This window comes from Lolium perenne, chromosome 4, assembly GCF_019359855.2.
Source record: "Lolium perenne isolate Kyuss_39 chromosome 4, Kyuss_2.0, whole genome shotgun sequence".
NCBI lineage: Eukaryota > Viridiplantae > Streptophyta > Magnoliopsida > Poales > Poaceae > Lolium > Lolium perenne.
The window spans coordinates 67,885,059-67,895,704 of record NC_067247.2 but is presented as its reverse complement, the minus strand read 5'-3'; the positions used below and the strand labels follow the sequence as shown (position 1 = coordinate 67,895,704).

General features: G+C 48.1%; 1 protein-coding gene across 1 annotated transcript; it reads left to right on the top strand.

Moving 5' to 3' along the window:
• The first annotated feature begins 244 nt into the window (after window positions 1-244).
• Window positions 245-3,709, top strand: LOC127292864 (uncharacterized). The gene is made up of 4 exons (XM_051322376.2): window positions 245-1,207; window positions 1,314-2,093; window positions 2,395-2,508; window positions 3,339-3,709. The coding sequence occupies exons 1-3, from the start codon at window positions 358-360 to the stop codon at window positions 2,475-2,477; spliced, it is 1,713 nt and encodes a 570-aa protein (XP_051178336.1). The 5' UTR covers window positions 245-357; the 3' UTR covers window positions 2,478-2,508; window positions 3,339-3,709.
• Window positions 3,710-10,646: the final 6,937 nt, after the last annotated feature.

The window sequence follows — 10,646 nt, the reverse complement described above, 5'->3', positions numbered from 1 at the left end:
AATCTTTTTTTGCTTCGGTGTGCACCTTTTTTTTTTTTGTAAACTTTGATCCTTTATGAATAGCTAGAATTTTCCCATATTTTTTCGTGGGCTAACTTACCTTCAACATTAGTGATAGTGGAAGCGAAGGGGACACCGAATCTCACCTCGATGCCACAATTCACGAGTTTGGAAAAACAGGAAAAAGTGATTGCAAGCGCGTTGGGTGCAAGGAGGGCTTTATTTCGTGCAAGAACTCACCTCTTCTCTGCGTCGAGGCTCGTGCGGTTTCCCTCCTGGAGCTCCTCACTTTGTCCACCACTTCATAGCTAGCTCTGCCTCGTTCCTCCTCCCACCCACTTCCAAAGTTCCAAAACAATGGCGTTGCCAGGGATCTGGCTACTTCTCTCCCTCCTCGTCGTGGTGATGCCGGTCAAAGGCTCCTGCGAGAAGATCGTGCGCACAGGCACAGGCAACCTGATCCAGTGCTACGACCCGGCGCCAGCGCTCACCGACGCCACGAACGGCACGGCGTTCAGCGCCCGCCTACACCAGCTCCTCCGCGCGCTCCCCTCCGCCGCCGCGACGACGGGCTTCGCGTCGCTGCACTCCGCCGGCAACGACACTGCGTTCGTCCGCGGGCTCTGCTTCGGCGACGCCACGGTGCCGTCCGACTGCCTCGCGTGCCTGACTGTCGCGGCCACGAACCTCACCTCCGGCTGCGGCAGCACCACACGCCGCGCCGGCATCTGGACCGACGGGTGCTTCGTCGCCTACGCGGACACCGACGCCTCATCTCGCAGCGAGGACGCCTTCCGCTCGCGTGTCCTCCTCCAGGGCCACGTCGCCGCCCCTGTCCCTGACACCGACGCGACAAACTACTCCGACTACCAGCTACGACGGCATGCTTATGTCGTCGCCATGGCTAAGCACGGGGCCGTCGATGCTGCTTCGGACATCTCGGGGCCTCGGATGCTGGCCACAGCGGACAAGACCAGCTACGACGGCTGGCCCGTGGTCATGAGGAGCAGGGTGCGCGTGCTGGCGCAGTGCCCCAGGGACAGTACGGAGGACGAGTGCATCCTGTGCCTCTACGACTCGGTGCACGCCGTGGACTGGGACGTCGACGCCGCCAGCGGTGACGGCGGCGTTGCAGCTGCGGTGGTGGCCTTCAACTGCTACCTACGGTTCGAGGTCTCCACTTCCCTGCTACCTCAAAAAAATTTCAGTGAGCTCTCTCTCTCTCTCTCTGAAAATTACTGTAAAGTGTAAACCTAATTGGAAAAGCATTACGTGATCACCGTCTGGGCTCCTGTAATCCTTTTTGCACGCAGGCAGCTTCTTGATCGACAAGCGCGCGCACATAGGCAGCTTCCTGACCCAGTGCTACGACCCGGAGCCGGCGCTCACCAACGACACCGAGTTCCGCGCCACCCTGCTCCGCCTCCTCCACGCGCTCCCTTCCGCCGCCGCGCCGACGGGCTTCGCCTCCCTCAATTCCACCACCGGCCGCGGCGACCGTGCGTTCGTCCGCGGGCTCTGCTTCGACTTCGAGACGCCGGCGCCGTCCGACTGCCTCAGGTGCCTCACCGTCGCGGCCAGGAACCTAACCTCAGGCTGCGGCGCCACCACCCGCCGCGCCGGCGTCTGGACCGACGGATGCTTCGTCGCCTACGCGGACACCGACGACTCCTCGTCCAGCGAGGACGACTTCCGCTCGCGTGTCCTCCTCCGGGGCCACGTCGCCGTCCCTGTCCCCGTCGGTGGCCTGGCATACTACCCCGGCGACGTGCACGCTAAGGTCGTAGTCTCGGCTCAGCTCCGGGCTAAGATTGCGGTTTTGGACATCAAGGGGCCGCGGTTGCTGGTCACCGCGGACGAGACCTGCGACGACGGCTGGCCCGTGACCGTGACGAGCACCGTGCGCGTCCTCGCGCAGTGCCCCAGGGATCGTCCGGAGGTCGACTGCAGCCTTTGCCTGTACGAGTCGGCGCAGGCCATGGACTGGGACCTCGACGCCACCCGCGGTGACGGCGGCGTTGCAGCTGCGGTGGTCGGATTCAATTGCTACCTGCGGTTCGAAGTCTCCACTTCCGTGCCGCCTCATTCTGACAGTGAGCTCTCTCTCGGTTTAGTCAAGTTTGACTGAGTTGCAAGAAAAAATATTAATATTTTTAATACCAAACACATATAATATGAAAATTTACATTGTCACCATTCTAATGCAACAGATCTTTTTATTCTAGATGCTGATATTTTATCGTAAATTGCTCTAATTTTACAAAGTTTTGACTTTATAACTAAACATAAAACGTAAGTAATTGTGAACGGAGGGAGTAATATTTTTCCTCCAAGGAGAACAAAATGACTACCGTGAACTCATACAGTACTACGATTTTTTTTTTCTCTTTTCAGGTGTCGCCGTTTCTGCCGGAGGCTTTGTCGCAGCAGTTGCACTATCTGTTTCTTCGCTGTTAATTCTAGGGACCTGGGGATGAGAGCTCAAAGTCTATTACCTCTCCATGCATGGTAAGAGATTTCTAATCATTTCTGACCTGTATTTCTTTTTCTTTTTTGACTTGTTTTGATTGAAAATGGAATTTTAGGACATGGTAACGGTAAACAACGTCATGTAAAAAGAAAGTGTTGTCAACCTTCAAACTCAGATTTGATCCTGAAACTTTGTAAGAGATTTCTGGGAGTTTAATACCCATTACGTACACTCAACCAATCAACTACCCTAAACTACCTCTTGCTTTGTGCTCCAACTTCCCAAAACTAAAAGACTCAAAAAGAAACATTAACAACCTTTGTTATATGACCCATCTACCATGCGTCCATGCTACAAAACTAAAAGAAAAATATCAGATTCATAGCTTTGTTGTAGGCACCACACCATTCAAATTGGCGTGGATACAACTTTTTCGATGCTATTCGCATTCTAGTCTATATTTCTTCTGTTTCTTGAGCTCTTTTCAAATGGAATTTTAGGACGTGCTAATGGTAATATAAACATCGTCACGTAAAAAGATGTTGTCAGCTTTCGAATCCAGATTTATTTCTGTAACTTTTCTTCTTGGGGTATGATCATGTGTAGGTACTAGGTACAATATATATAATGACCATACAGAACTGGAGGAAGCACCGGATATTTGCAGCTTATTACCTTGTTGTCTATCTGCCTAGTTGGTTTGACATGATTATGGGATGCTCCTTAATTCGTCCCATTTCGCATTTGCTAAGTGGAACTGTATTTTCTCTCATATATACCGTGCATATGTTTTTAGCATCTGGTCAGTACCTAGTATGCTTTAAATTTATTTTGTTCACGTATTTATGTTGTATTTATCGTATCGCAGTGATGAGATGAGATCAGAGCAAGCAGCAACAAACTCAAGGCCGGCAACAAGACGTGCAACCGAGAGAGGGTGCATATGTTAGAAGTCCTAATTAGCGCTCAATCTGCATCTATGTATGTCTTCAATCGTCTCTTTTTTCCTTTTCAATTCCCTGGTTACTGTTTGTAGCCAGTGTGTGGTCAACCAGTGAGGGCACGCGTCCTTCTATTTAGTTATGTTTTAGTTATGCACTGCATGTCGTAAGCTGTCAGCGTGTATGCATGCCAACCAGATTTTAGATCTCTGAACCTTTCAAGTGGTAACTCACGGAGAGCTGTACAAATTATTGGTTTGATCAACGGAATCCATCTCTGGGATCTGATAGCCAGCTAGCTGCACATGTGTTATCTCTTTGGCTACAACGTGTACAGAGTATTTACATGTAAAGGTTTCCGCAGGGCCAGGGGAGAAGAGGCCTGGCTATAAGAGGAAAGTACTGACCGACTTGCTCATGCTTGTAACTTTCCTCACGAATCGACGACACCAATATCTATGACTAAAATCGTCACTTCCGTTTTTCTCCAGTTTTTTAAATGTGATATTAAATATGCAATTTTGAAGGCCAGCAGCGACATGCTTATTCATAAGAATTAGATCATCAGAATAGGAGAATCTGATTCCGAATTCAGTATCAGTCTTTAGTGTACTTAAGAATGGTGGACATCGGTGTGAATATGAAGGCGCACACGGAAAATCCTCGGATGAACCGGCTGGCATATGCTCCGGCCAGAACTCGGTCTACCATTGGCTAGCACAAAGATGGGCCTGCCACAGCAGGTTGGAATTTTTACGATGAAGTCAACAATACAGACATGAATACACATAGATGGGACCCATCACAGAGGAGAGAGACGGGTGGGGGGGACTAGTTTTCCCGTACCAGCTAAGGCACTCTCCCTCGCCAGTGACGTCCAACCCGCGGCCATCGGTGTCGGAGATGGCGTTCGAGCCCCAAGATCGGTCGGAGTATGTACAAAGCGGCGGCGACGGCACCGCGGAGGCGCTGGACCGTGCGAATGGAGGCGTGGACCACACACAGTCCTCGCTGGAGCGCGCGACAGATCTTGTTGCCGTCAGCTGGTGCGAGCAGGAGGCCGTGGTGCTCTGCTGCGGCCGCGCCGACCTGCTCGCGCACGCCGTGCGCCACAGCGACTCTCCCCGTCGCTGCGGACCAGGGTGTCGACGACCCTCCGTCTTCAACGACGCCGCCTCCCGTCGCTGAAGCGGGTCCGGCTGCAAAGGCAGCAACAACACCGGTCGTCGTCATCCTCGACGAGGAGGAAGAGGTCGCCGCGGCGCATGCGTCGTCCGTCGTCAAGCACGTTGCTGAATCAAGCCACAGCTCCCAGTCTAGCGACGCCCTGCCGGATTTCTCGTGGCAGGGCATGTCCGCCTTCGACGAGGTCGCGGCGCACCCCACCATCCCCGTCCCAAAATTCGAAGCTGAGCAGGTGGCAGCGCCACGAAGCGGCCAAGGACGAAGGCACGGAGCCACATGACACCGACGTGTTGTTCGACGTTCTCCTCTTCTCTGAGCAGTTCCCCTTCTTCTTCGACGATGGCGCCTACGAATCCCTCGACAGCCTCTTCAGCGAGCGGGGCGCCCGCACGTTGGAGGAGCAGTTGTGCGCGGACGCGCGGGAGGAGAGGCGGCGTGACCTGACCCGATGCGACGCAAAGGAGGCGACCTGCGACGGGCGGCACGAATCGGCTGTGCCAACCACCAGCTCTGGTTTGCAAGATCAATCGGTACATCACTGGAGCATCGACAGGCTGATCTTGCTTCTGCTGCTTTCGAAGCTCAGGGCGGCGAGCAGTAGCCTGATGTAGCTGTTACTGTTACGGCTGTGGAGAAAGACGAGAGCTCGAGGAGAGAGAGAGGTGGGAAGGGGACGTACGGGTGTCACCATTGAATTTCTCGTGCGGGGACCAGGTTGTTGCCCATTTTTTTACACACTCTCTGCCCACAAACAGGGCCCACACTCATGTATTCAGCTCTGATTACTTTCATGGTACACAGAATACCTACCTTTAGTTGTAGACCCCACACATATTTCTGCACCAATCACATAACGACTTGACGCAGGTTCATATGTCGCCAGGTTCTATTCGTCCACTCTCCACACCACACGCACACATGCTATATATTGTGTTAACCAAATCCACATTCTTCTAGTATAAGTAGATGCACACATGTTATACATGTCGTTTTGGACATTGACGATTCCTCTTACAAACACATTTGAACATTGCTTTTTATGTGTATATGTCAATAGAAAATATTAAAAATTTGCAGTATTGGAATTTTTTCATAGCAAATAAAAATTAGCATCTTTAGTTTCAGAATGTGCATAGTTTTACATATTTTAACAGCGAAAGCAACAACATTATATGATTTTTGGGACGGCATGCATTGACAAACCGAGAGATGTGTGCCATACTAGCAGTTTAGTAGTAAAGCCAAATTGTTTTAGTAAAAGGAATAAGAAGACTGCATGTAGACTGCATCACTATCCTAATGTGGATGTCATATGGAGCTAATTGTGATAGAGCAGTTGTTTAGTAAATTGAGTCCGTCTTTGTCCAAAGTGCACAAGATCACAAGGTCCCGCTCCTTGAGAAGAATGAATATTTGCGGCTTTACAAAATCAAAGAGGTTCGTCCAACTCTTATAGGTTTGATCTTCTACTGCTCTATCCCTGGAGAGAAATGAGTATAGTCAAGATGGATATTAGTAATATTTAAGAAATGGGGATACTGATCGATTTATCCGTTCTTGTAACTTTCCTCATGGAGGCTATCACACCAATATGTTGGTGATGAGAAGTTCAATCTATGGTGATCTTTAAAAAAAATGTATGTGTTGTTGGAAAGAGAGGCAATATGTTGATCTTGTAAGCTTACTGGTGGTTAGTTATTTGCTTCGTAATTGCTACTAGAAAACCTGTAAACTCAGTATCTCGTATTTGTTCTTAATTATAAACATCTCCACAATTTTAAAATTGTGGAGCGCCCATGTCATCCAACCAAACATGAACAGTCTTCCGTGTGAACATATTGGTAAGGCATTCAAACCCAGTCAAAAATAAAAAGGAACAAATAGTCCACGGAACGTTATAGGAAATAATATATCCCAACAAATAATAATGAAGACACATTAGAAGACGGAGGGTGCCACATAAAGAGTACCAGGAGAAGAAGAGTGGAGCTACGAAGTAGGGGAAGATGAAGAGGGAGAAATGGGATGGTGATAGATGGCGGAATGAGCTCGTTAGAAACAATGAGCAGTGACTACGGCTAGTCGTGGTTCACCGTGCAAGATAAACTCGACAACGACAACGAAGAGATGGTGATGCATGCCGTATAAACGCGTGAGATCTCCTGAGGTTTAGCGACACCTCAACTTGATGCCACCGGTGATAACGCAAATATCATATGGTGTGGGCAGAGGTGAAAACTTGCGGTGCTCTGAAACACGCAAGCGGGGGAGGGGGTGACAGAGGTAAAATGAAGAAAATAAACAGATGAATGTTGAGTTCTTTGCCGGGCTTGCGCTACAAGCCTACAAGTTTGTTGCAGTTAGCATACAGAGGTTGCTAAGTAAATGTTGTCTTGGTTTGTACCTTCGTTTACATTCGCCTTGGTTGACAAGAAAAATATACTTATTAAATTCAGGTTAAGTCAATTGTAGAGGAGCTGAAGTGTTTGACACAAGTCAGATGACTTAAGTCCCTGTCGCGTGGAACCATCAGACATGGAGTCCATATATGTCAGCGACTCTGAATCAGGTTGACTTAAGTTGGTTGCGCCTCAAGTATAGTTCTTGTATACCTTCTCTACAGATGTAAATCCTTGTTCTTATCCGTATCGCATTCGACCCATGTGGCCTCCCATATTCATCATTTTTACCAACCTAAATTACTGTGAAAACCGAGTAAATGACGCAGAACTACCACATTATAGACGATGATGTCCGAAAACTACCAGCATTGGGCTAGGCGACACTTAACTACCAGCTTTGAGGTCAGGTCGAGACGCGCGGCACTGATCGGTGGAGTTTAGTGTTTAAGCCATTTGTTGGACGGAGAAGGACTAACGGCCGTTAGGGCACGTCTGTACAGTGAGTCAAACGCACCCGAATAAGTCCCCGACCGCACCCGAAGGAGTCAAACGCATCTCCCTCGTCTGTGTCAATGGAGCGTGGAGGTGGCGGCGGCGGGGTGGAGGGGGACGGCGGAGCTCTGTTCGAAGGGCGCCCCCATTTCGTTCTTGCTAGGAACGACTTCCGTTTCGCCGCCATCGCCAGTGATGCTGATGGAGAGGAGAGGGATTCCGAGGACGAGGAAAGCTCACCGGAGGAGCAGGACCCGCCGCCACCTTCTCCCTCTTCCCAGTTGGCTTGCTCGGTGGCGGGCAAGAGGCACACAGAGGATCCGCTTAGCCACTACCAGTCGCCCAGCAGGTAATATTTATTTCCTTTGTCTTTATTGTGCGGACGATTTCATCAAGTGTTCTTGCTACCTTCTCTGCAATTAGTGATGAACACATGTTTGTGCTGTAGAAATAGGCCATCTGATGACATGTGGGAGCTGTATTTTCAATTCGATGGTGCGAAGTTCGTGCAAATCAGTATACCCCGTAGTGACATTAGGTTTCTGAATTTACTGTCTGTCATGGAGAAGGAAGGATACGGCATGTGTGATTCCTTGTACTATGTAAAAGATGAAGGGGAGGGACTTAATGGCCTTGCTCTGATTGATAGCAATTTGAAGGTGGAAGAAATGGTTAGGAAGTATGAACATGCTAGGAAATTGGTTCTGACAGTAATGAGGGACAAGAGAAAGCTATCAATTGTGGTTTCTCCAGTGAAGCCCTTTGGGAGAGGCAGATCACCTGATGATGATGAAGTGGATGGTCATTATCCAGAGCATCCTTTGCAAACAGTGTCTCCTGTCTTTCCCTTGCAGACACAAACTGATGAAAATGAATGGGCACAAGAAGAAGCACAACAGGATGAAGATGATGATGGAGGAGAAGCATCTGATGGCAGTGACAGTTTTTTGTATCCATGCAATTATTACTCTGTGGATGCTGAAGAAAAGAGGAGAAAAGAGGCAGAGGAACTTGAGAAGACAATAACTGAGTTGAGGAGGAAGAGAGCTGATCCTTTGGAGCACTGTGAGGGAGAAACTGATGTTGAAGATATATTTGACACTCCTCCAACTGTTAATTATGAAGACATGTTGTCACAGATGCCAGTGAAGAAGAAACCCAGGAGGCAGGGCCCTACTCTGAGATCACACTCCCAAGTAGAGGAGCCTGTCAAGGATGAATGGGCTCCATCTGATGAAGAAGATGGCCTAGGTTTTCTTGCAGAGGAGGATGATGATGGACATGAGCCTGTGCCATTCAAGCAGCCAAAGGGAAGAAAAAGCAGGGCCAAGAAGCAACCAGAGAGGACATGGTATGATGAAAACAGGGAGAATCCTGAGCAACAATTCACACCAAGACTTTGTTTCAAAGATGTTTATCAGTTCAGAGAGGCACTGGCAAGGCTGCACATTACTCAGGTTAGAAATTTCCACTACCACAGGAACACACCTGACAGAATCATTGTTTGGTGCAAACCTGAGAAGAAACTGCAGTATAAATGCAATTTCTATATGATTGCTGCCAAGATCAAGCATGAGAACACATTCTGCATAAAGAAGATGCATTTGGAGCACAGTTGTCCTACTGAACCTAAAGATAGCAGAGTGGATTCTAGGTGGCTAAGCAATGCATATGTCGACAAGTTCAGATCAGATCCCAACACTTCCATCACAACATTAGTTGACAAGGCCAAGAAGGATTTTGGTGTTGATGTCCCTAAGAGGATGGCTTATAGAGCTAGGACTAGAGCAAGAAATGTGGTAATGGGAGATCACAAGAAGCATTACCATAGATTAAGGGACTATTTGCAAACTGCTATGTTGATGTCATTTTGGTTGGGGCAAAGTAGTTGCCAGTGAACTACTATGTAATCATGTCACTTTGCATGATTCTTTTGTGTCAAACATCTATGACATGCTATCTGTCCTAATTTGAGTAATGAATGTGTCTTTCCATGATTCTTATGTGTCAAACATTTTATTTGGCTCTATGTTTTAAGATGGTAAGGTCTCGACATCGAGTCGAGACGATGTCGAAACCACCTCTATGTTTTAAGATGGTAAGGTCTCGACATCGAGTCGAGACGATGTCGAAACCACATCTATGTTTTAGGATGGTAAGGTCTCGACATCGCCTCGAGACCTTATCCAAAACAACTTTTTGTTTTAACATGGCAAGGTCTCGACAGTCGAGACCTTGTCCAAAACAACCCCATATATTGCAACTACCTTACCATCATCTTATTGCAACTACATAGTTCACCAACATAGTTCAATCTAATATTGCAACAACATTGTTCACCAGAATTACAATAACTTAAAATTCATTACAATCCAAGACTACCAAATAGATAAAGTACATGCCAGGCCACCATTACAGTTCTTCCAGGTGCACAGCACCTTTAATTAACATACAAACACCCAATTACTCTGAGGCAATTTGAATGATCTTCTTCATCTTTGACCTGTGCTCTTCCTTCTGCTTCAGGAAATCTCCAATGATGAACTCCAGCTTTCTCTTGTCAGCCTTCACCTCATCCCTCTCCTTCTTCATCAGATCCCTCTCCTTCTTCATCAGGTCCATCTCCTTCTTCATCAGGTCCCTATCCTTCTCTGCCCTAATTCTCAGAACTTTGTGCATGTTGGAATGGTGTGCATCAATGAGCTTCTTCTGCTCTAGTTCAGCCCTTGCATCTATCAGAGCTTGTTCTGCTTTAGCCTTCAGAGCAAGTGTCATCTGCTTCTCACCTATCATTGTCTTCAGTTCATCTTGTGCCATCTTCAGATCCTTGTGCAGCTTGCTAATTTCATCATGCAGCTTGAACTTTGTTCAAAATGATCCAGAGCATCAGTAGTTCTACCATGCTTCTGAGCACCATGCATTTCCCAAAGTCTTCCCAATGCTTTCTTCAAGTTCATGGGCCATTCACCATCTATCCACTTCACATAATCACATCGACGCCCTTCCTACAGAAATCAATGGATATAATTTTTTTCTAAGGTACATATTATCTACTCCTACACAATTTAGATTACTGCACAGAGACACACACCTCCATATCACATCCAAGAAACCTCCTGCCAGTGTGCCATCCCTCGAAAGCCACAAATCTCCCAG

Excerpts from the sequence above, each read along its gene's own strand:
- LOC127292864 (XM_051322376.2), top strand. The coding sequence starts at position 358 with ATGGCGTTGCCAGGGATCTGGCTACTTCTCTCCCTCCTCGTCGTGGTG. Across the intron at positions 1,208-1,313 it reads GCTACCTCAAAAAAATTTCA|GCAGCTTCTTGATCGACAAG; the intron begins GTGAGCTCTCTC and ends TTTTGCACGCAG. Across the intron at positions 2,094-2,394 it reads CGTGCCGCCTCATTCTGACA|GTGTCGCCGTTTCTGCCGGA; the intron begins GTGAGCTCTCTC and ends TTCTCTTTTCAG.